Source organism: Jaculus jaculus, chromosome 12, assembly GCF_020740685.1.
Source record: "Jaculus jaculus isolate mJacJac1 chromosome 12, mJacJac1.mat.Y.cur, whole genome shotgun sequence".
NCBI lineage: Eukaryota > Metazoa > Chordata > Mammalia > Rodentia > Dipodidae > Jaculus > Jaculus jaculus.
Window position 1 is genome coordinate 61,494,188 of NC_059113.1, and position 22,672 is coordinate 61,516,859.

Sequence of the window (22,672 nt, forward strand, 5' to 3'; positions counted from 1 at the left end):
TTTAATTCTTGTTCTAGGCAAAAATCTGTTGTGATTATTAGTTCTTCTGCATCTTGATAAAGTTATTTATTTTGAGGTAGGGTCTCACTCTGTAGTTCCAGGCTGGCCTCCAACTTACAGTGATGCTCCTGTCTCTGCTTTCTGAGTGTCAGGATTAAAGGTGTGCGCTACCACACCTGACTTTGATCAACAGGTTGAGGAAGGCTTCTAATAAGTACATGGGATTAACCATGAATTAGATTAGATATTCTGAAATTGAGTACATAGGAAATTTCCTTTTTTAAGTATTTATTTATTTATTCATTAGAGAGAGAGAGAGATTGGGAAGGCTAGGGTCTCTAGCCACTACAAACGAACTTCAGACACATGCACCACTTTGTGCATCAGGCTTTATGTGGGCATTGGAGAATTAAACCTGGCTCCTTCAGCTTTACCAGCAAACCTTAACTGCTAAGCCATCTCTAGTCCTACATAGGAAATTTCTATAAATCATCCATATTATAAACTATTGAATATGCAGATTTTAATTTTGTATTCTGCTTTACTAGTATACAAAGAAAGAAAATTTTTCTCTTTTATATTGTTGGAGGAACAGTTTTATTTTGGCATAGTCCATGTTAGTATTTTTCCTTTTTTTTTTTTTTTTCTTCAAGGTAGGATTTCACTCTAGTCCAGGCTGACCTGGAATTCACTGTGGAGTCTCAGGGTGGCCTCTTAACTCCCAGTGATCATCGTACCTCTGCCTCCCGAGTGCTGGGATTAAAGGTGTGCACCACCATGCCTGGCCATGTTAGTGTTTTTCTTTCTTTCTTTTTTTTTTGTTTTTTTTTTTTTGTTTGTTTTTTTGTTTTTCGAGGTAGGGTCTCACTCTAGCCCAGGCTGACCTGGAATTCACTATGAAGTCTCAGGGTGGCCTCGAACTCACAACAATCTTCCTACCTTTGCCTCCCAAATGCTGGGATTAAAGGCGTGCGTCATCATGCCTGGCTGTGTTTTTCATTTTTTTATTGACAAACTCCATATATAAAGGCATGATCATAATCTATCACCCTCATTTTACCCCCTTCCCTATTGAATCCCTTCTTTTTTTTTTTCCAATTCATATTCTGTTTTTTATTTACCAAAGCAAAATTTCTCACTAAGCCTAGAGCTTGACAATTTGTCAAGTCTAGCTAGCCTGCGTACCTGGTGATCCCCATTTTAGGGGATTATAAGCAGGTGACCATATCCACCCAGCATTTTTGTGGGTAATGGAGATTCAAACCTTAATGCTGGTGTTGCAAGCACTTATTCCATTGAACCTCCTCCTTAGCCTCAGAAGGAGTGATTCTTAGTGGTCCTGGACAGTTTTTTGACATAATGAAAAATTATGTAAATAGTGTGGTGTATTTTTTGGATCTTGTAATTTCTATAGATTATTTCCATCTGGAAGAACTCAGGTATGGGGATAGAGAGTTGGTGTAATAGTGTGAATTTATTCCTTAGCACCACATAAAACTGCATAGTGGGTACACACTTGTAACCCAACATCCTTTAAGGGGAAAGAATATCAGAAGGTTCAGGTCACCTTAGAGTTTCTGAGGCCAGATTCCCTCCCCCCCCTTCCCCCATAGAGTCTCACAGTAGCCCCATGCTGACCTGGAATTCACTGTGTAGTCTCATTGTGGCCTCACTGCAATCCTCCTACCTCTGCCTACAGAGTACTGGGTGGGATTAAAGGTGTGCACTACCATGCCTGGCTATATTTTCTTTTCTTACTTATTTTTATTTTTTATTTTAAAAAATTATTTATTTATTTGAGAGCGACAGACACAGAGAGAAAGACAGATAGAGGGAGAGAGAGAGAATGGGCGTGCCAGGGCTTCCAGCCTCTGCAAACGAACTCCAGACGCGTGCGCCCCCTTGTGTATCTGGCTAACGTGGGACCTGGGGAACCGAGCCTCGAACCGGGGTCCTTAGGCTTCACAGGCAAGTGCTTAACCGCTAAGCCATCTCTCCAGCCCCTTATTTATTTAAAAATTTGAGAGCAACAGACAGAGAGAGGCAGAGAGAGAGAGAGAGAGAGACAGAGAGAGAGAGAATGGGCACACCAGGGCCTCCAGACACGTGCGCCTCTTTGTGCATCTGGCTAACGTGGGTACTGGGGAATTGAGCCTCGAACTGGGGTCCTTAGGCCTCACAGACAAGTACTTAGCCACTAAGCCATCACTCCAGCCCTTTATTTTCTTTTTTTAAAGATACTTTTTTTATTTATTGGACAGGCGGGCGGGGGGAGAATGAGTGCATTGTAACTTCTAGCCACTGCAAATGAACTCCAGACAAATGCACAATCTTGTGTATTTGGCTTATGTGGGTCCTGGGGAATCGAACCTGGGTACTTGGGCTTTCCAGGCAAATTTATTAACTGCTAAGCCATCTCTCCAACCCTTTAAAGTTAGTTTATCATGGGATACACGAGACCTTGTCTCAAAAAAAAAAAAAAAAAAAAAAAAGTGAGGAAGGAGGGAGGAAACAAAAACAAAAAAACATCTTTAAGGATGTTTTTTTTTTTTATACTTACTTGCATGAGACAGAGAGAGAATGGGGTGTGTCAGGGCCTCCAGACACTGCAAAGGAACTCCAGATGCATGCACCACCATGTACATCTGGCTTACTTGGGACCTATAGAATTGAACCAAGGTCTTTAGGCTTTGCAGGCATGTGCCTTAACCGCTAAGCCATCTCTCCAGCCCCGCTTTTTTATTTTTCTCTCTCTGAGGCACTGTCTCACTAGCTCAGACTGACCTGTAATTAATTAATTAATTTTTTGGGAAGCCCAACAGTAGGCTGGCTTTTTTTTTTTTTTTCCCTTTGTCCACATAGGTCTCACTCTAGGATCAGAGGATAAAGTGAGGATCAGGCCACCATAGAGTTTCTGAAGCCAATTTTCCCCACCCCCACCCCAGTCTCACTCTAGCCTAGGCAGACCTGAAATTCAGTATGTCATCTCAAGGTGACCTTGAACTCACAGGGATCCTCCTACCTCTCTGCCTCCCACATGCTGGGTTAAAGGCGTGGCATGCCCAGCAGTGTTTTCTTCTTTTTTTTCTAATGAGAGAGAAACTGAGAAAGAGAATTGGCATGCCAGGGCCTCCAGCCGCTGCAGTTGAACTCCAGGTGTGTGTGTGGCCCCTTGTGCGCATGTGCAACATGCATTTGCATTTGGTTTATGTGTTTCCTGGAAAGTTGAACATGAATTCTTAGGCTTTGCAGGCAAACACCTTAACTGCTAAGCCATCTTTCTAGCCCTTCTATAGATTTTTTTTAAATATATTTATTTATTTTATATTATATTATTTGAGAGAGAGAAAAAGATAGGGGTTGGAGGGATAGTTTAGTGGTTAAGATGCTTGCCTACAAAGCCAAAGGACCCAGGACCCACATAAGCCAGATGTACAAGGTGGTACATGCATCTGGAGTTCATTTGCAGTGGCTAGAGACCCTGGCCTATTTTCTTTTCTCTCTCAAATAAATAAGTAAAATTATTGTGTATGTGTGTGTGTATACACATAGATATAAAAGAGCAGATAGCTGAGAGAGACAGAATGGGCATGCCAGGGTCTTCAACCACTGTAAATGAACTGTAGACAAATGCACCACCTTGTGCATCTGGCTTACATGGGTCCTGGGGAATTGAACCTGAATCTTCTGTCTTTGCAGCCAAGTGCCCTTAAGTGCTAAGCCATCCCTCCAGCCCTTATATAGGGTTTTTATGTGAACTCTTGAGTGTGCTGATTATTTTCTGTCTTGTTATTTATTCCCTAGGATTGTCTGGAGGAAAAACGGAAACACCAGCGGTCTGAACGCCTGGAACGGATTTTCCAGCTTAGTGAGGCTCATGGGGCCCTGGCACCCGTGTATGGGACTGAAGTGCTGGATTTCTGTACTCTGCCCCAACCTGTTGCCAGCCCCATCGGCCCTCGTTCTCCTGGTCCCAGCCACCCCACCTTTTGGACATATACAGAGGCTGCCCACCGGGCTGTACTGTTTCCCCAGCAGCGACTAGACCAGCTATCAGAAATCATTGAGAGGTTGGCAGGGCTAAGTGCTGATGGGGAAGTAGGTCTTGGGGCCTCAGTGGATATAGTTCTTAGGGCTGGTGAAGGTGCTACCTTCTTTGGTATTTCTAGGTCATACATTTTAATGGTTTGCCTTCTTCTGTTCACAGGTTCATCTTTGTCATGCCTCCTGTGGAGGCACCACCCCCTTCCCTGCATGCCTGTCACCCACCTCCTTGGCTCGCCCCTCATCAGGCAGCCTTCCAGGAGCAATTAGCCTGTGAGCTCTGGCCCCGGGCTCGTCCTTTGCATCGTATTGTGTGTAATATGCGCACCCAGTTCCCTGACCTGAGACTTATCCAGTATGATTGTGGTGAGTTCATTGGCCATTGCAGGACCCCTGATTATTGTCTTTACTTTTTAAAAATAATATATTTTTAATTAGGAATTTTTTTATTATTATATATTAGAGAGAGACTGACACACATATATAGACAGAGGATAGGCACACCAGGCCCTCCAACCACTGCAAATGGACTCCAGATGCATATGCCACTTTGTGCATCTGGCTTACGTGGGTCCTGGGGAATCGAACCGAGGTCCTTTGGCTTTGCTGGCAAACACCTTAACTGCTAAGCCATCTCTCCAGCCCTTTAAAATATATTTTTAAGCATTTTCTGTTTGTTTTATTTAATTAATTTATAAGCAAGATAAAGAAATGCAGCATTCATTTTGTTAAAAATAATTGGTGCTAATTCTTTTATTCACTCAGATTATTTTGTAAACATCTGTCATTTTGTTAATAATTTGGGATAAAAGACCAAGTGAGACAACTTAACATACAGTTTTTAAATTTACCAAAAAGATAGCTGTGCATGGTGGAACACATCTGTAATCATACCACTGAGAAGGCAGAGGCAGGGGACTGCAGTTAAGGTGCTTGCTGTAAAGCGAAAGGACCCAGGTTTGATTCTCACATAAGGCAGGTATACAGGCTGGCACATTATGTGAGTAGAGTTCATTTGCAGAGACTGCAGGCTCTGGCCCACACTCTTTCTGCCTATCTCTTCCTCTTTCTCTCTCTCTCTGATAATCTCTTGGTGGTTTTTTTTTTTTTTTGTTTTTTTTTTAAGTAGGGTCTTACTGTCACCCAGATTGACCTGGAATTCACTATGTAGTCTCAAGATGGTCTCAAACTCATGGCAAACCTTCTACCTCCGCCTCCTGAGTGCTGGGATTAAAGGTGTGAGCCACCATGCCCAATACAGTTTTGGGAGCAGGGGCGGGATTCAAAGTAGAGTTTCACTATAGTCCAGGCTGCCCTGGAATTCACCATGTAGTCTCAGGGTGGCCTCAAACTCATGGTAGTCCTCCTACCTCTGCCTTCCCAGTGCTGGGATTAAAGAAGGGTGTACACCAGCTTGCTTGGCTTCTTTCTTTTTTGAAAAGAAGGCACAGGCAGAAGTGCTGCAAATTTGAGGCCAGCCTAATCTACATGACAGGTTCCCAGCCAGCCAGGAATATGAAGCAAGACTCATCTCAAAAAAGGAGAGATGGGGGGGGGGGGGGCTAGACCGTTAAAGGCACTTGCCTGCAAAGCCCAAGGACCCAGGATAGATTTCCACAGTCCCCATGTAAGCCAGATGCACAAGGTGGCAGTGTATCTGGAATTCCTTTGCAGTGGCTAGAGGCCTTGACATGTCCATTTTCTCTTTCTGCCCCCCCCCAATACATATAATATTTTTAAAAATTTGTCTGCGGGTCAGTGTAGATAGAGAGTACTGAGGAATCAAACCTGGGTTTTTCGGCTTTGCCAGGAAGCATCTTAACAGCTAAGCCATCTCTCCAGCACTGTTCATTGGTTTTGTTACTTGTAATCAGATGCATTCGATCAATACAATGGTCTCTTTAGGATTTTCTTTCTTGTGCATCCAGCTTTATGTGGGTACTGGGGGATTGAACCTGGGTCCTTTGGATTTACAGGCAAGTACTTTAACCACTAAGCCATCTCTCCAGCCCCAAATAAAGTAGTTTTAAAAAACCCAACTAACAGTGACTTAAATCACAGGACAATCTATTTTTTACGTAATTAGTAGTTTTGAAAATAATAGTTTGTGGCTGGTTCATTAGTCAATAAGACCACCTTATTTTTCTACCCTGCCTACCATACTCTGTTCCAATATGTCTGTTTTCCTTATTTCTTCATAGTGTTAAAATGGCTGCCACAGCTTCAGGGAGCACATTGACCCTGTAAGCAGGAAGCAAAGCGTTGGGATAAAAATAGTCTCGGTGGGCTGAATAGATGGCTTTGTAGTTACAGTGCTTGGCTGCAAAGCCTAAGGTTTCATGTTTGGCTTTCCAGGTTCCATGTAAACCAGATGCACAAGGTAATGCAAGCACACAAGGTCACACGTGTACACAAGGTGGCACAAGCGTCTGGAGTTCATTTGCAATGGCTAGAGGCCCTGGCATTCCAATTCTCCTCTCTCTCTCTCTCTCTCTCTCAATTTATAAAAAGAAGTCTTAGCCCATGTAGTGGCGCACACCTTTAATCTCAGTCTAGGAAGGCAAAGGTAGGAGGATCGCTAACAGTTCAAGGCCAGACTGAGACTACATAGTAAATTCTAGGTCAGCCTTGACTAGAGTGAGACCTGACTGAACCCTGCTCTTTGCTGGTGGACAAGAGTCCTCTTAATTGAATTTTGCTTCATAGTTCACTGGCTCAAATTGAACCACATTCCTAGGGGTCAATGATAATCACTGATAAAGGGGAATAGCTAAGAGAAGCTATGATTTATTTAGACCATATGGTCTTTGTTTCCTGGGACTGAATTTTTAAGCTGTAGATCTCTACTGGTGTTCAGTGTTTTATCTAAAACATGGTTGTTGTACCACAGTGGATAGTTTCTGCCATAACCCTGCAGACATTTCACCATCAGCATTTTGTTTTTTTTGGAGATAGTGTCACACTATAGCTCAGGCTGACCAGAACTCACTCTGTAGTGCCAGGCTGGACTTTAACTTACAGCAGTACTCTTAAACTCTGCTTCCCGAGTTCTGGAATTAAAGGCATGTACCACCATGCCTGGCCTGCCAACATGTTTTGACACTCTTCTCAAATGTCCTAAAGTGTAAGAACCAGAACTTTTATTCACATGTGTCCGATACATGTGTTAGTTTAAAAAAAAAAATTAGCCTGGCATGGGGGGCATACCTGTATTCTCAGAATTTGAGAATCTGATAGAGAAGGATCACAGGTTTGAGGCTAGTCTGGTCTACTTGCTAAGACCTTGTCTCAAAAAAAAGTAGGAAAACTAAAAACACTAAAGACAGAAGAATGAACAGTGGACCAGGCAAGGTAATTCACTTCTTTATCCTTTAATCCCAGCACTCAGGAGGCAGAGGTAGGAGGATCGATGTGGGTTTGAGGCCACCCTGAGACTCCATAGTGAATTCCAGGTCAGCCTGGGATAGAGCGATACCCTACCTCAAAAACAACACAGAAAGAAAGAAAGAAGGAAGGAAGGAAGGAAGGGAGGGAGGGAGGGAGGGAGGAAGGGAGGGAGGAAGGGAGGGAGGAAGGGAAGGAAGGCCTTTGTTAAAAGTATTGAAACAGGAAGGTTGGAGGTATAACTCTATCCCTCAAAAAAAAAAAAAGTTCTGACTTACTTAGAAATATTATTTCTATATTTATATGAAGCAACCTTCTAATATCCCGTCTTAACCTATGGTTCTCATTTGTCAACTTTAACCTCTGTAAACCATGACTACAGATTTTGTTTGTGTCTGACCTGTGAATTTATTCTGTTTTCAGCTGGTATGACTAGAGGTGTCTTGCTCATAAAGCACTGAGGATTTATTTTTTCCCTCCCTGATTGTCTGTTGCTATCTGTCTATAGTCCTAGTTAGGGACTCAGAAATTAGATACCAGGTAAAAATTCTGATGAGGGTGACCAAGGGGGGAAAATGTATAATGTTAATTTTTGTTAATATGAAAGGAAGCAAGAAAGAAGTATATAGAGAATGGTACACCAGAGCCTATAGCCACTAAAAACTCCAGACACATTGTCACCTTGTACATCTGACTTTTATGTGGGTACTGAGGAATTGAGCCTGGGTCCTTTGGCTTTGCAGGCAAGTACCTTAACTGCTATGCCATCTCTTCAGCTCTTTTTTTTTTTCACTTTTTGAGGTAGGGTTTTGCTTTAGCCCAGGCTGACCTGGAATTCATTTTGTAGTCTCAGGGTGGCCTTGAACTCACAGCGATTCTCCTACCTCTGCCTCTCAAGTGCTAGGATTAAAGGCGTGCACCACCACACCTGGCTAGGAGTTAAATATATATGTTTTAAGTATTTTATTTTTATTTATTTATTTATTTGGCAGAGAAAGAGAGAGAATGGGTGCTCAAGGGCTTCCAGCCACTGCAAACCTACTCCAGACTCTTGCACCCCCTTGTGCATCTGGCTAACATGGGTCTTGGGGAATGTTGAGCCTGTGTCCTTTGGCTTTCCAGGCAAACGCCTTAACTGCTAACCATCCCTCCAGCCCGAGTTAAATATTTTTGTCTAAGTGGGCTCATTGAAATTTTGGCCTAAAGCCTTAATTACCTTTCATTTGTAGCACCTTTCCTTCCTTCCTTCTTTTGTTTTTATTTGCAGTCTTCTAGTACTTGGTATTTTCCCTATTTCATCATGTAGTTTGCTCTACCCCTGAATTCCTTCATATCTCTTCAGGAAAATTGCAAACATTGGCAGTGCTCTTGCGGCAGCTCAAGGCAGAGGGCCACCGAGTTCTCATCTTCACCCAAATGACCCGAATGTTGGACGTATTGGAACAGTTTCTCACTTACCATGGTCACCTCTATTTGCGTCTAGATGGGTCAACTAGAGTTGAGCAGAGACAGGTAACCCAGGTGTCCTTGGCCCTTTAGAGACTCACTTCTGCTTCTGTGTCTTTTTCCCAAGCCATGGGTTTTCAGAAGGATCCTTGGACCTGTTTTGGGGGTACAGTGGCCTAGGTGAAGTCAGGAGAAGGGATTGAGTAGTCTCTGAATATGGTCTTTTTTGTTTGTTTCCCCTAGGCCTTGATGGAAAGGTTCAATGCAGACAAGCGCATATTTTGTTTCATCCTTTCAACTCGAAGTGGGGGTGTTGGTGTGAACCTGACAGGAGCAGACACTGTTGTTTTTTATGACAGTGACTGGAATCCAACCATGGATGCTCAGGCACAGGATCGCTGTCACAGAATTGGACAGACTAGAGATGTCCACATCTATAGGTATTACCTACTCTTCCTTTGTCTTACTTCCTTTTTACTGATTGTGAGTATTTTGATATATTTGGCTATTTATACCCTATGTGCTTCTCCTAGGCTTATCAGTGAACGCACAGTAGAGGAGAACATTCTTAAAAAGGCAAACCAGAAGAGAATGTTGGGAGACATGGCCATTGAGGGAGGCAACTTCACCACAGCCTATTTTAAACAGGTACAAAATAAGAACATTTACCCTGGGCACAAACAATTTCTTGCTGCTAAAGAAGTTTGTCCTGCTTCTTGAAAAGTAGCTGCTTTGGCCTCAACAAACTTGTCTCTCTACTAGCAGAACTTTATATTTCCATGCTTCAAAGCTGGGCATATAGGCCTTTATTAAAAGTATTTATGGGCTGAGAGATTGCTTAGCGGTTAAGCGCTTGCCTATGAAGCCTAAGGCTCAGTTCCCCAGGTCCCATGTTAGCCAGATGCACAAGGGGGCGCACGCATCTGGAGTTCATTTGCAGAGGCTGGAAGCCCTGGCGCGCCCATTCACTCTCTCTCTCCCTCTATCTGCCTTTCTCTCTGTGTCTGTCGCTCTCAAATAAATAAATAAATAATTTTTTTAAAAGAGTATTTATTATTTAATTGAGAGAAAGAGGCAGCTAGAATAGAAGCACCAGGGCCCTAGTTACTGCAAATGAACTCCAGATGCATGTGCCACCTTATGCATCTGGCTTACGTGGGTATTGGGGAATTGAACCTGAGTCCTTAGGCTTCTCAGGCAAGTATCTCAACCAGTAGGCCATCTCTGAAGCCCTAAAATAGTATTGTTTAATTAAATATTTTACTGAATTATTTGCAAGGGGAGAGAGAATGAATAGTTGTGCTAGGGCCTCTAGCCACTGCAAACTTCAGGTGTGTGCACCACTTTGTGCATCTGGTTTTACATGGATACTGGGGAATTGAACCCAGGTCATTAGGCATTGCTGGCAAGTGCCTTAACTGCTGAGCCATCTCCCCCATCCCTAAAATAGTTTTATTTTATCTTAAATATTTATTTGCACAGAGAGACAATGAGAAGGGGCATGCCAGGGCTGCCTCCAGCTGCTGCAAACGAACTCCAGATGCATGCCCCATGTTGTGCTTTACGTGGGCCATGTGGAATGAAACTCGGGTCCTTAGGTTTTGCAGGCAGGTGCTTTAACTGCTGAGCCATCTCTAGTCTCAGCCCTTAAAAAAAAATTTATTAGGGTTGCAGAGATGGCTTGGTGATTAAAGCATTTGCCAGTAAAGCCAAAGGATCCCGGTTCGATTCTCCAAGACCCATGTAAGCCAAGTGCACAAGGAGACACATGTGTCTGGAGTTTATTTGCAGTGGCTGGAGGCCCTTGCCCACCCATTCTCTCCCTTCTCTCCCCCCAATAAATAAATAAAATATGTTGTAAAAAAAAAAATATATCAGCCAGGCATGGTGGCACACACTTTTAATCCCAGCACTCAGGAGGCAGAGGTAGGAGGATCACGGTGAGTTCGAGGCCACCCTGAGACTACATAGTGAATTCCAGACAGCCTGGACCAGAGTGAAACCTCGAAAAACTTAAAAAAAAAAATGCATTTATTTGTAATCAGAGCAACAGAGAAGAGTGAAAGCGAGACACTGGGTGTGCCAGGGTATCTAGCCACTGCAAAAGAACTCCAGATGTATGTACTGGGGAATCAAACCTGTGCCATTTTACTTTGCATGCAAGCACCTTAACCACTGAGTCTTCTTTCCAATACCCTCGTCCCCCATTTTTTAGGCAGGGTCTCTAGCCCAAGCTGACCTGGAACTCACTATAGCCCCAGACTGGCCTTGAACTCAGAGATCCTTCTTCCTCTGCCTCATGAGTGCTAGGATTACGGGCAGGAGCCACCAGGCCTGCTCTGTAAATCATCATATTCTATTGGCTAACTCCTTCTCTTCTGTTATATCTAATAGCAGACCATCCGAGAGCTATTTGATATGCCTTTGGAGGAGCCACCTGGCTCATCTGTACCTACTGCCCCTGAGGAGGAGGAAGAGACTGTGGCCAGCAAACAGACCCATATTTTGGAACAGGTGATAAAAGAATGAAACTGTGTGTGTGAATGCATGCTTGTAGATGTGGAGGCCAGTGGTTGACATTGAGTATCTTCCTGTCACTCTTCTTTTGAAACAGAGTTTCTTACTGAACCCCAAGGTCATGGCATGGCTAGACTGCTAGCTAGCCAGCCCTAGGGATCCTGCTTTCTACCTCCCCAGCACTATGATTACAGGCATATACACCCATCATTTTACATGAGTGTCAGGGATGGGAACTTAAGTACTCAAGCTCTTGCTGCTGCAGACAGACTCCAGACATATGTGGCATGTTGTACTTTGTGTCCAGGGAAATGAAACCCAAGTTGTGGTAGGCTTTGCAAGCAAGTACTTTAACTTTAGAACTTGCCCTGTCCCCAGTATTTGCTAGTTTGAAGTACAGTGTTTGCTAGCTTTAGTACAATGCATTGCTTTTAAGTATTTGATGTTATGGGGGAAAGCAGGATTTGGACCTGTAAGTCTGAGTTTTGACTGCAACAATGCAAGGTTTTTGTTTTCTTTTTATAAATGGAGGTATTGCTAGGTATTGTGGTGCATGCTTTTCATCCCAGCTCTTTAAAGGCTGAGATAGGAGGATCACTGGGTTTCAGTCTAACCTGCGCTTCAGAGTTAGTTCCAAGTCAGCCTGGGCTATAGTAAGACTCTGCCTGCAAGGGTTAAAAAAATTCATGTAGCCAGGCGTGGTGGTGTACACCTTTAGTCCCAGCACTCAGGAGGCAGAGGTAGCAGGATTGCCAAGAGTCCAAGGCCACCCTGAGACTACATAGTGAATTCCAGGTGAGCCTGAGCTAGAGTGAGACCCTACCTCAAAAAAAACCAAACAAAACAAAATTATCACTATGTAATTATCTTGAACTGCCTGTATCATTTGAATTACTGGGCTCAAGCCATTCTGTTACCTCAAAAATGGCATTGCGCTCTCTCTCTCTCTCTCTCTTTCTTTCTTTGTTTCTTTCTTTTTTGGTGGTTTTTCAAGGTGCAGGCTGACCTTGAATTGACTACCTTGAACTCACAGTGATACTCCTATCTCTGCCTCCCAAATACTAGGATTAAAAGCATGTGCCACCATGCCAGGCTCCAATTTTTTTATTTAAAAGTTTTTATGTGTGTAATAGTACTAGTAATAGTGGTAATACTGTAGTAGTAGATGAACGTGTGCCTGTGCAGGAATGTTTGTGTTTGCCCCAGGTACGTGTGTATGCAGGCCAGAGAACATTGAGTGTCTACTAATACTTGTCTTCATGTTTGCTTCAGATGAAGTCTTGCTGAACTCAGAACTGCTGTTTTTTTCAGTCAGACTGGCTGACCAATGAGCCCCTGCATTCTCTGGTCTCCTTCCCCACAGGACTGGGTTTACAGGAATGCATGGTCACACCCACCTGCTGAGCCATCTCCTCCCAACCCTAAAGTTTTTTGTTTTTTTTTTTTTAATATTTATTTATTTGAGAGAGAGGCAGATACAGACAAAGAAAGAATGGGTGCACCAGGGACTCTAGCCATTGCACATGAACTCCAGAAGCATGCGACCCTTGTGCATCTGGCTTATGTGGGTCCTGGGGAATTGAACCAGGATCCTTAGCAAACACCTTAACTGCTAAGCCATTTCACCAGTCCGAGTTTTTGTTGTTCATTTTTTAAAATTTATTTGAGAACAGGCAGAGAGAGAGAATGGGCGCACCAGGGCCTCCAGTCACTGCAAACGAACTCCAGATATGTGCGTCCCCTTGTGCATCTGGCTAACTTGGGTCCTGGGAATCGAACCTTGAACTGGGGTCCTTAGCTTCACAGGCAAGCGTTTAACCGCTAAGCCATTTCTCCACCACCACCCCCCCTTTTTTTTGTTTTTCAAGGTAGGGTCTCACTCTAGCTCAGGCTGACCTGGAATTCACTATGTAGTCTCAGGGTGGCTTTGAACTCACGGTGATCCTCCTACCTTTGCTTCCAAGTGCTAGGGTTAAAGGCATGTGCCACTACACCTGGCTTAATTTTTTTTAAATACAGTGACTTCCTGTCTCAGCTTCCTGCCTGGGAAGTGTTTTTAAAAAAGTGATTCCTTAAAAAAAAAAAAAAATTTGATTCCTATGCCAAGTGTGGTGGCACATGCCTTTAATCTCTGTGCTAGAGAGGCAAAGGTAGTAAGATGAGTGTGAGTTTGAGGTCACCCTGAGATGACAGTGAATTCCAGGTCAGCCTGGGCTACAGTGAGACCCTACCTCCAACAAAACAAAACAAAATAAAAATTGTTTCTTAGCACATCTTTAATTCTAGTACTCAGGAGGCACAGGTAGGAGGATCACTGTGAGTTTCTGGCCAGCATGAGACTACAGCCTGGGTTACAGCAAAAAAACAGTAACAACAAAAGATTCCTTGGCCTCATCTCAAAATCTACCAAATCACAATTGTTAGCTGTTGGAGCTGAGCGTTTGTATTGTTTCCAAACTCTTTAGATAAAGATATATATATATACCTTTAAGTATCCTAAGGGGAAAGTTTCCTTCTAGATAACTGCTGAGGACCCAATATAATTGACATGTGCTTCCTCATCTCCAGTGTGGTCATTGCTTACAGGTTCACTAATGGAGATGAGAAAGCAGGGTTGCCTGTTCTTTATATATATATATATATGTTTTTTGCTTGTTTTACAAGGTTGGGCCTCACTCTAGCCCAGGCTGACCTGGTATTCACTATGTAGTCTCATAGCGGCCCTGAGCTCATGGCTCATGCATCTTGAGTTTGTTTGCTGTGGCTGGAGGCAAGTGTTGAGGGGACTGGAAAGATGACTTAGTGGCTAATGTGCTTGCCTGCGAAGCCTAATGACCCAGGTTTGATTCTTGAGGTCCCACATAAGCCAGATACATATGGTGGATCATGCATCTGGAGTTTGTTTGCAGTGACTGGAGGCCCTGACATGCCCATTCTTACTCTTTTCCCCCTCTTTCTGTCGTAAATAAATAAATAAATAAATAAATAAAAATCCTTAAAAATGTGTTTGTGGGAAAAAGTCTGGTGATAAACCTACTTTGGTGGCTTCCCAAGTGCTGGGATTAAAGTCATGTGCCACCACATCCCTTATGTGTGTGTGTGTAAATATATATGTATGTATGTATATTTATCTATCTATTTATTTTTGTCTTTTTGAGATCAGAGTTTTACTCTAGCCCAGGCTGACCTGGAATTCATTATGCAATCTCTGGGTGGCCTCAAAGTCATGTTGATCCTCCTACCTCTACCTTCTAAGTGATGGGATGAAAGGCATGCACCACCATGCCTGGTTTTGTATATATATAATTAAAAAAAAACTTTTTTGGTTTATTTTTATTTATTTATTTGAGAGCGACAGAGAAAGGCAGAGAGAGAGAGAGAGAGAATGGACGCGCCAGGGCTTCCAGCCACTGCAGACAAATTCCAGATGCTTGCGCCCCCTTGTGCATCTGGCTAACGTGGGTCCTGAGGAATCGAGTCTCGAACCGGGGTCCTTAGGCTTCACAGGCAAGTGCTTAACAGCTAAGCCATCTCTCCAGCCCTATAATTTTTAAAATTTCATTGTGTTATTTATTTATTTGAGAGAGAAAGAGACAGATAGAGTGCAGGAGAGAGAAAGAGAGAATGAATGGGCAAGTCAGGGCCTTCAACCATTGCAGATGAACTCCAGTGTCATGTGCCACCTTGTGCATTTGCCTTACATAGGTTCTGGGGAATTCCTATGCCCCCCCCCCTTTTTTTTTTTTTTTTTAAATGAAACGAGATCTCTGGAATCAATCATATGTCCAAGGACTTAGAGAACACTGATTTACCTACATAAAACCAAACAAGCATTCAGTTGCATTGGCAAGAGGTACTGGTGCACCTATACACACAGAAATAAATAATAAAAAATTAAAAGGAGAAATAAGTAAGGGTGTAGAACATCTTTATCAAATTTTAACCTACGGAATCTCTTCCTTGTTGCTAGGTCACCTTTTTTCTTTTGATAGAGAGTGGGATAATTGGTGAACCAGGGCCTCTGCCATTGCAATCAAACTCAATACACTTGTGCCACCTAATGGGCATGTGCACCCTTGCGCTTGCATCAACTTTGTTCATCTGGCTTACTTAGGACCTGGAGAGAGATCAAACATGGTTCCTAAGGCTTCGCAGCCTTAACTGCTAGGCCATCTCTCCAGCCCTGGCTCACCTTTTTTTGGTTGTTGTTTTTGTTTTTATTTTTCAAGGTAGGGTATCACTCTATCTAGTCCAGGCTGACCTGGAATTCACTCTCTAGTTTCAGGGTAGCCTTGAACTCATGGCAGTCCTCCTGCCTCTGCCTTACAAGTGCTGTTGCTCCTACACCCAGCTTCTGAGTCACCTTTTCAATGAGTTTGGGTTGATATCCTAGATAGTATCTCAAGTAAAGATCATATATGATTAATATTTTGTTGGTGGCATCTTGGTGAGAAAAATTAATAGATTTTGGACTGGATAGATGGCTTGGTTAAGGTGCTTGCCTGCGAAATGTAAGGACCCCTGTTCAACTTCCCAGTACCAAATGGATAAAGCAGCACATGCATCTGGAGTTAGTTTGCAGTGGCGATAGGCCCAGGTGTACTTCTCTCTCTCAAATAAGTTAATAAATTGTGTGAAACATTAATAGGCTTTGGGATGTTCAAGTCTTTGTGACTGCTTTTGTTGTTTCTAGGGATAGAACCTAATGCCTTGTGTGTCCTAGTCAAGTGCTACATACTCAGCCCTGTCGTACTCCCCTTTCCTAATTTAAAAAAGTAGTAGTAATCATAGAATGGAGGTATGGTTCAGTGGTTAAGGCACTTGCTGCAAAGCCTAATGATCTGGGTTTGATTCTCCAGTATCTACGTAGAGCCACATGCACAGTGATACATGTTTCTGGAGTTTGTTTGCAGCACCTAGAGGCCTTGACTCATACATATTCATAATTCTCTTTCCTTGCAAATAAAATTTTAAAAACTCTTGGGGCTGAGAATGTGGTTTCATTGGTTAAAGGCACTTGTTTGCAAAGCCTGATAACCTGTGTTTCATTCTCTCATACCCACATAAAGCCAGGTGTATGGCAGGTATGGTGGCACACGCCTTTAATCCCAGCATTTAGAAGGCAGAGTTATGAGGCTGTCCATGAATTCAAGGACAGCCTGAGAGTACAAGGTGAATTCCAGGTCAGCCTGGGTGATGGAGAGAAGCCAAGTGCATGGGTCTAGAGTTCATTTGTAGTGGTAGGAGTCCCTGGTGTGTTTGTTCGTTCATTCATTCATTCATTCATTCATTCATTCATTCATTCATATTCTCTCTCCTTGCCCCCCCCCCAAAAAAAAACTGTTAAAGTTGACTCTAAAGGAAAAGAGGTAGAGTTCAGGTTCTCTCAAATAGCCAGTTGTTCCTAGCGACAATGCTAGTGAAATTCATTCCATCCTTTGTGAACCATTGAGTTGCTTTGATAACTTTGGAAGTCTCAGAATACTTACTTTATTTGTTATGAATTTTATTCTATTTATTTATTTACAAGCAGAGAGACAGAATATGAATATGGGCCCAACAGGGCTTCCAGCCACCATAAACTCCAGATAATATACCAATTTGTGCATCTGGCTTTGTGTGTGTACCTAGTCATCCGGTATTGCAAACAAGTGCTTAACCACTGAGTCATCTCTCCAGCCCTCAGAACACTTTCTGAGTTAAGCTACAAACCTGGTTTTGTGTTAACTTGGCCTAAATTTTTTTTTGCAAGAACAAATTCACAGGATGTAAATTGCTATTGAAAAAAAAAAAAACAACTTTTTTTGTTCATTTATTTGCAAGCAGGGAGATAGAAAAGAGACAGAGAAAATGGGCACACCATGGCCTCCAGCAACTGTAAACGAACTCCAAATGCATATCTCTCTGTGCATTTGGTTATGTGGGTATTGTGCGATTGAACCCTGGTTGTTAGGCTTTGCAGGCAAGCACCTTAACTACTGAGCCATTTTCCCAGCCTTTCTTTTTTAATAGGTAAGCCCAACAGACTGCCTTTTTCCTTTAGTTATTTATGTATTTTTACTATTTTATTTTTGAGAGACAGAGAAAGAAAAAGGGTACACCAGAGTCTTTCAGCCATTGTGAATAAACTCCAGATGCATGTGCCTCCTTGTGGCGCATGTACAACATTGCATGCTTGCATCACTGCATCTAACTTATATGGGACCTGGAGATTAGACCATGGCATTCTTGGGCTTTGCAGGCAAGTGCCTTAACTGCTAAGCCATCTCTCCAACCCTGTTTTTGGTTTGTTGAGGTAGCATCTAGCTCACTCTAGCCCAGGTTGATACAGAATTTACTATGTAGTTTCAGGATGGCCTTGAACTCATGGCAGTCCTCCTGCCTCTGCCTTCCAAGTTTTGAAATGAAAAGGCATGAGCCCCCATACCTTGCAAGTATCTCTCTTATTTTGATGTCATCATCCTTTCCTCCTATTTTTAAGTTCTTGTGTGTGTGGTGTCATGCACTATGAGGTCATGGATATCCAGGCCATTTTGTGTAAGAGTGCTCTTCCTTTGGCTCCTTTTTTTCCTTCTGTCATAATGAGCCTTGGAAGGTGTGATAGAGATGATTTAGTGTTGAGCACCCCTCTGTCACTTCTTTTCAGCACTGCGGTGCCTTTTGAGTCATCCCAGTGGTCACCACAATGTGAAAAGAGAGTGGTAGTAATATATGGGATAAACATAACATATGCATTTAGCCAGACAACAGCATGCATTACTCCCCTAGGGCTCATTATCTCTTCTCCCATAAGCTTTTGATTAGGTTTTCAGTGGTAGGCATGTATTCCCTCCCATGGAGTGGGCCTGCCTTCCAATCACAGAGCAGTTGGTTCCCCCATAACAGTCATGCCATTACTGCGCCTGTTGCCTCCTTTGGCCTGGCTGGCCAAACTTAAGGCTTGCAGTATCTCCTGTTGTTTATTCTTCTTCACTGATGACTTCTTTCTCTCCCATGGAGCTGCATGCAGCAAAGCTTTTTCCAGCTCTCTATGAGCTTGTCACAGGGAGGAAGTTTTCTTTCTCAGTGCTCTGCAGCCCAAGCATGTAGAATCTTTAACAATGGACCCTTTTAATTTATCTAATTTATTTATTTATTATTTATTTATTTATTTTGTGGTTTTTCGAGGTAGGGTCTCACTCTGGCTCAGGCTGACCTGGAATTCACTGTGTAGTCTCAGGGTGGCCTCGAACTCTCGGTGATCCTCCTACCTCTGCCTCCCGAGTGCTGGGATTAAAGGCGTGCGCCACCACGCCCGGCTCTAATTTATTTTTTTTAAGCCCAAGTCTCACTCTAGCCCTGGCTGACCTGAAACTCATACTCTATTCCCAGGCTAGACTTGACCTCATGGTGATCCTCCTGCCTCTATTGCCTATGTGCTGGGATTAAAGGCATGTGCAACCTGCCTGGCCCCCATCTTTTTGAAGCAAGGTCTGGAGCCCATGCTAATAGCAGACTGGAATTCACTCTGTAGTCTCAGACAAGGCCTCACACTCAAAGCAATTCTTTCACCTCAGCCTCCCAAGTTCTGGGACTAAAAGTATTAGCCACCATGAAGAGCTTTCTTTGTTTTTTTGTTGGAGAAGGTCTTGCTGTATATTTCTGGTGGGCCTCCAACTCACAGTGATCCTCCAAAGTCTGCCTTCTGAGTGCCGGGATAAAAGGTATGCACTACCATGCCCAGCTAATTTCTTACGCTTTTTTCCCCCCTTCTGCACATCCTTTAGGCATTGTGTCGTGCAGAGGATGAAGAAGACATTCGTGCAGCCACCCAGGCCAAAGCTGAACAAGTGGCTGAACTTGCAGAATTTAATGAGACCGAAGGCTTTCCTTCTGGTGAGGGAGAAGAGGTCAGTCGGCCTGGGGTTGAAGATGAGGAGATGTCACGGGCTGAGCAGGAGATTGCTGCTCTTGTAGAACAGGTCAGTGTCAGACCCACTACTTGTTTTTATACTTAATAGCTTACACCAGGACTTAGAACTTCTGTCTTTCTTGATAATAAATGAGTGATAAATCCTGACCACAATGACCTTATATTCATCAACTGTACTCCCCACAGCTTACTCCCATTGAACGATATGCCATGAAATTCCTTGAAGCCTCATTGGAGGAAGTGAGCCGGGAGGAGCTCAAGCAGGCAGAAGTGAGTATTTTGGGGGCATGGGGCATATAGTTGGAAATAGCTAATTTCTACTATGCTAATTTATACTCTGCTTGCTTCCTGCTGATAACCACCTTGGGCTATGTTGTTGGTAGGAGCAAGTGGAAGCTGCCCGCAAAGACCTGGACCAAGCCAAGGAAGAAGTGTTCCGTCTACCCCAAGAGGAGATGGAAGGGCCAGGGGCTGGGGATGACATGTGCTGTGGGACTAGTGGAGGCAGCCACCGGCGCAACAAGAAAGTCAAAGCTCCTGAGAGGCCCGGGACTCGTATCAGTGAGCGTCTTCGTGGAGCTCGGGTTGAAACTCAAGGGGCAAACCACACTCCTGTCACATCTAGCCATCATACCCGCAATACCTCCACACCCCCCAGATGCAGCCCTGTGAGGGATCGTGTTTCCAGACCAGTGTCTAGGCCTCGATCTGCTCCTGTTCCTGCCACAGATCCTGTCCCAGCCCCTGTACCCATTTCAGCCTCAAATCCAGTGACCATTCTTCCTGTCCATATCTTGCCTACTCCTGCACCTGTGCCTCAGCTTCCTCCTCCTTGTTCTCCTGCCTGTACCCCTCCTCCTACCTGTACTACTACTACTACCTGTAGCCCTGTATCTCCTCACACCTCCCCACCTGCTCATACTTCTCTCTCAACTCCTTCCTCACCTATCCTGCTTGGTTCTCCTTCTGTGCCCATCTCTCACCCAGTCACCAACCTTCCCTTGGGCTTGGGCCCTGAGGCGGATCTCTGTGTAGAAGAGTTGGCATCTATGGAGTCTCTGGAACTGGCTGGCATGATCAGTTCTGAGGCTTCCCCACCTAGTCTTGTATCTTCAAAGGATCTGTTGCCAGCTGCTAATGAGACTCTACCTGAGTCAGAGAAGAATCTTACTTCTGCACCCAGTCCAACTTTGGAGGCTGCCAGCATCCCCAACGGTCAGGAGCAGGAAGCAACAGACCCTGAGGAGGCGGCCATTCTCACAGTGCTGCCTAGTACTGAGGAATCCCCCGTGGATCTGAATGAGAGCAATGGGTTGGAGCTCCCACCTTCAGCAGCATCCAATGAGCCACTTCAGGAGCCATTGGAGGCTAATAGGAACTTGGAAGAGTTGGGTGATGATCAACCCTCCATCTCCAACCAAGAAAAGCCACAAGAACTTGTTGAGGTCCCAGCCCCATCAACCTCCTCTTCATCCACTTCCTCTCCTGAGGGTCCTTCACCTGCCCGGCCCCCACGGCGTCGCACCAGTGCTGATGTAGAAATTAGGGGTCAGGGGACTGGCCGACTAGGGCAACCTCCAGGTCCCAAAGTGCTTCGCAAGCTTCCAGGAAGGCTAGTAACCGTGGTGGAAGAAAAAGAGCTTGTGAGACGACGGCGACAGCATCGGGCAGCTGCCAGCACCCTAGTGCCTGGAATCTCTGAAACGATTGCCAGCCCTGGAAGCCCATCAACTCACAGTGTGTCAGGGCCAGAAACCTCACCTATCATGGGTGGGCCCTGTGAAGCTGCTCCCTCATCCTCACTCCCCACCCTAACCCAACAGCCCTTCATAGCTCGTCGTCATGTTGAGCTAGGGCTGACAGGTGGGAGCAGCCCAGAGAATGGAGATAGAACACCGCTTGCTATCACACCACCTGCTGTGAAACGTCGGAGAGGAAGGCCACCTAAGAAGAACAGATCTCCGGCAGATTGCAGGAGAGGGATGGATGAGGCACCCTCATCCACCTCTAAGGAAAAAACCAATGGGGTTGATCCTGGTCCTGGGACTGAGACTGTAATGGCTGCAGATCCTGTCTCAGGGTCCCAGCTTATTTCTGGGTCTCAGCCCCTTGTACCCCAACCTGTGCACAGACCAGAGCCCATCGTCCTGTCACCTGTGGAGAAAAGAAGACGTGGGCGGCCCCCTAAGACACGGGAATTGCCCATCCCTGGGACCACTTCTTCTCCAGGGGACGGCAATTTAGAGAGCCGGACACAGCCACCCCCACCACCCCTGACACCACTCCCATCCTTGCCACCCTGTCCCACTGCTACTGTCGCCAACACTGTCACCACCGTCACCATTTCAACGTCCCCACCCAAGCGGAAACGGGGCCGACCTCCCAAGAATCCACCATCACCACGGCCCAGCCAGCTCCCTGTCTTGGACCGTGACAGCTCTTCTGTGCTTGAGAGCTGTGGATTGGGGAAACGGCAGCAACCCTTGTGCCAGGGGGAGAGTGAGGGCAGTTCCTCTGATGAAGATGGAAGCCGCCCTCTCACCCGCCTGGCCCGCCTGCGACTTGAAGCAGAGGGAATACGGGGACGAAAGAGCGAAGGGTCCATGGTGGTGGCCGTAATTCAGGATGACTTGGATTTAGCAGATAGGGGGCCAAGTGGGTTAGAACTGACACCTCCTGTGGTCTCTTTAACCCCCAAATTGCGCTCAACCCGCCTGCGTCCAGGGTCTTTAGTCCCCCCACTAGAGACTGAGAAGGTGCCTCGCAAAAGGTCAGGGGCTCCAGTTGCTGGGAGTCCTGTGATGACAAAGCGGGGCCGTCTACAGCCCCCAAGTCCCTTGGGGCCTGAGGGCTCAGTAGAGGAGTCTGAGGCTGAAGCCTCAGGTGAAGAGGAAGGGGATGGGACCCCACGTCGTCGGCCTGGTCCCCGCAGGCTCACTGGGACCACCAACCAAGGGGACCAGCGTATTCTGCGCAGCAGTGCTCCTCCCCACCTGTCTGGCCCTATCATTAGTCACAGAGGCCGCAAGGCCAAGACGTGAGTGGGCTGCCCCTCCATCTAGGTATCCCACCATAGCCGCTGTCCCTCCATGACCAGGCCTGACTCTGTTAACCACTACTTGAAGTCTTGAGGGGAAAAGCCTCCAAGGAGACATAGGGACCTTCTCCCTTCTTTTCACCAAAGTAGGGGGTAGGTAACTGGTTGTCATGGAAATGGGGCTCATCACAACCCCCTTCTCTCCTACCCCACATAGCTGGGCAGTGTTAAGGGTGGCAAGATAGTCTCTGTCCCCACCCCCTTGTACTTGATTCCCAAGGTCTTTCACAGCTCCACACTCTTAGGAAAAAGGGGAGGGGCTTCTCTACAAT

The 22,672-nt window shown here is 45.0% G+C and overlaps 1 protein-coding gene across 4 annotated transcripts in view; it reads left to right on the plus strand.

The window, feature by feature from the left end:
* LOC101616095 (Snf2 related CREBBP activator protein) overlaps nucleotides 1–22,668 on the plus strand; it is a 70,181-nt gene extending 47,513 nt beyond the window's left edge. For 3 of the 4 annotated variants that reach the window (XM_004671066.3, XM_045131123.1, XM_045131122.1), the window contains exons 26-34: nucleotides 3,805–4,070; nucleotides 4,208–4,410; nucleotides 8,771–8,940; nucleotides 9,118–9,314; nucleotides 9,408–9,522; nucleotides 11,269–11,388; nucleotides 19,158–19,352; nucleotides 19,490–19,573; nucleotides 19,687–22,668. In XM_004671066.3, coding sequence (XP_004671123.2) covers nucleotides 3,805–4,070; nucleotides 4,208–4,410; nucleotides 8,771–8,940; nucleotides 9,118–9,314; nucleotides 9,408–9,522; nucleotides 11,269–11,388; nucleotides 19,158–19,352; nucleotides 19,490–19,573; nucleotides 19,687–22,344 — 4,008 coding nt within the window. In that variant the 3' untranslated portion in view covers nucleotides 22,345–22,668. The remainder of the gene's footprint in view (nucleotides 1–3,804; nucleotides 4,071–4,207; nucleotides 4,411–8,770; nucleotides 8,941–9,117; nucleotides 9,315–9,407; nucleotides 9,523–11,268; nucleotides 11,389–19,157; nucleotides 19,353–19,489; nucleotides 19,574–19,686) is intronic. The other variant, XM_045131124.1, reaches the window with a different exon arrangement.
* The last annotated feature ends 4 nt before the right edge of the window (nucleotides 22,669–22,672 follow it).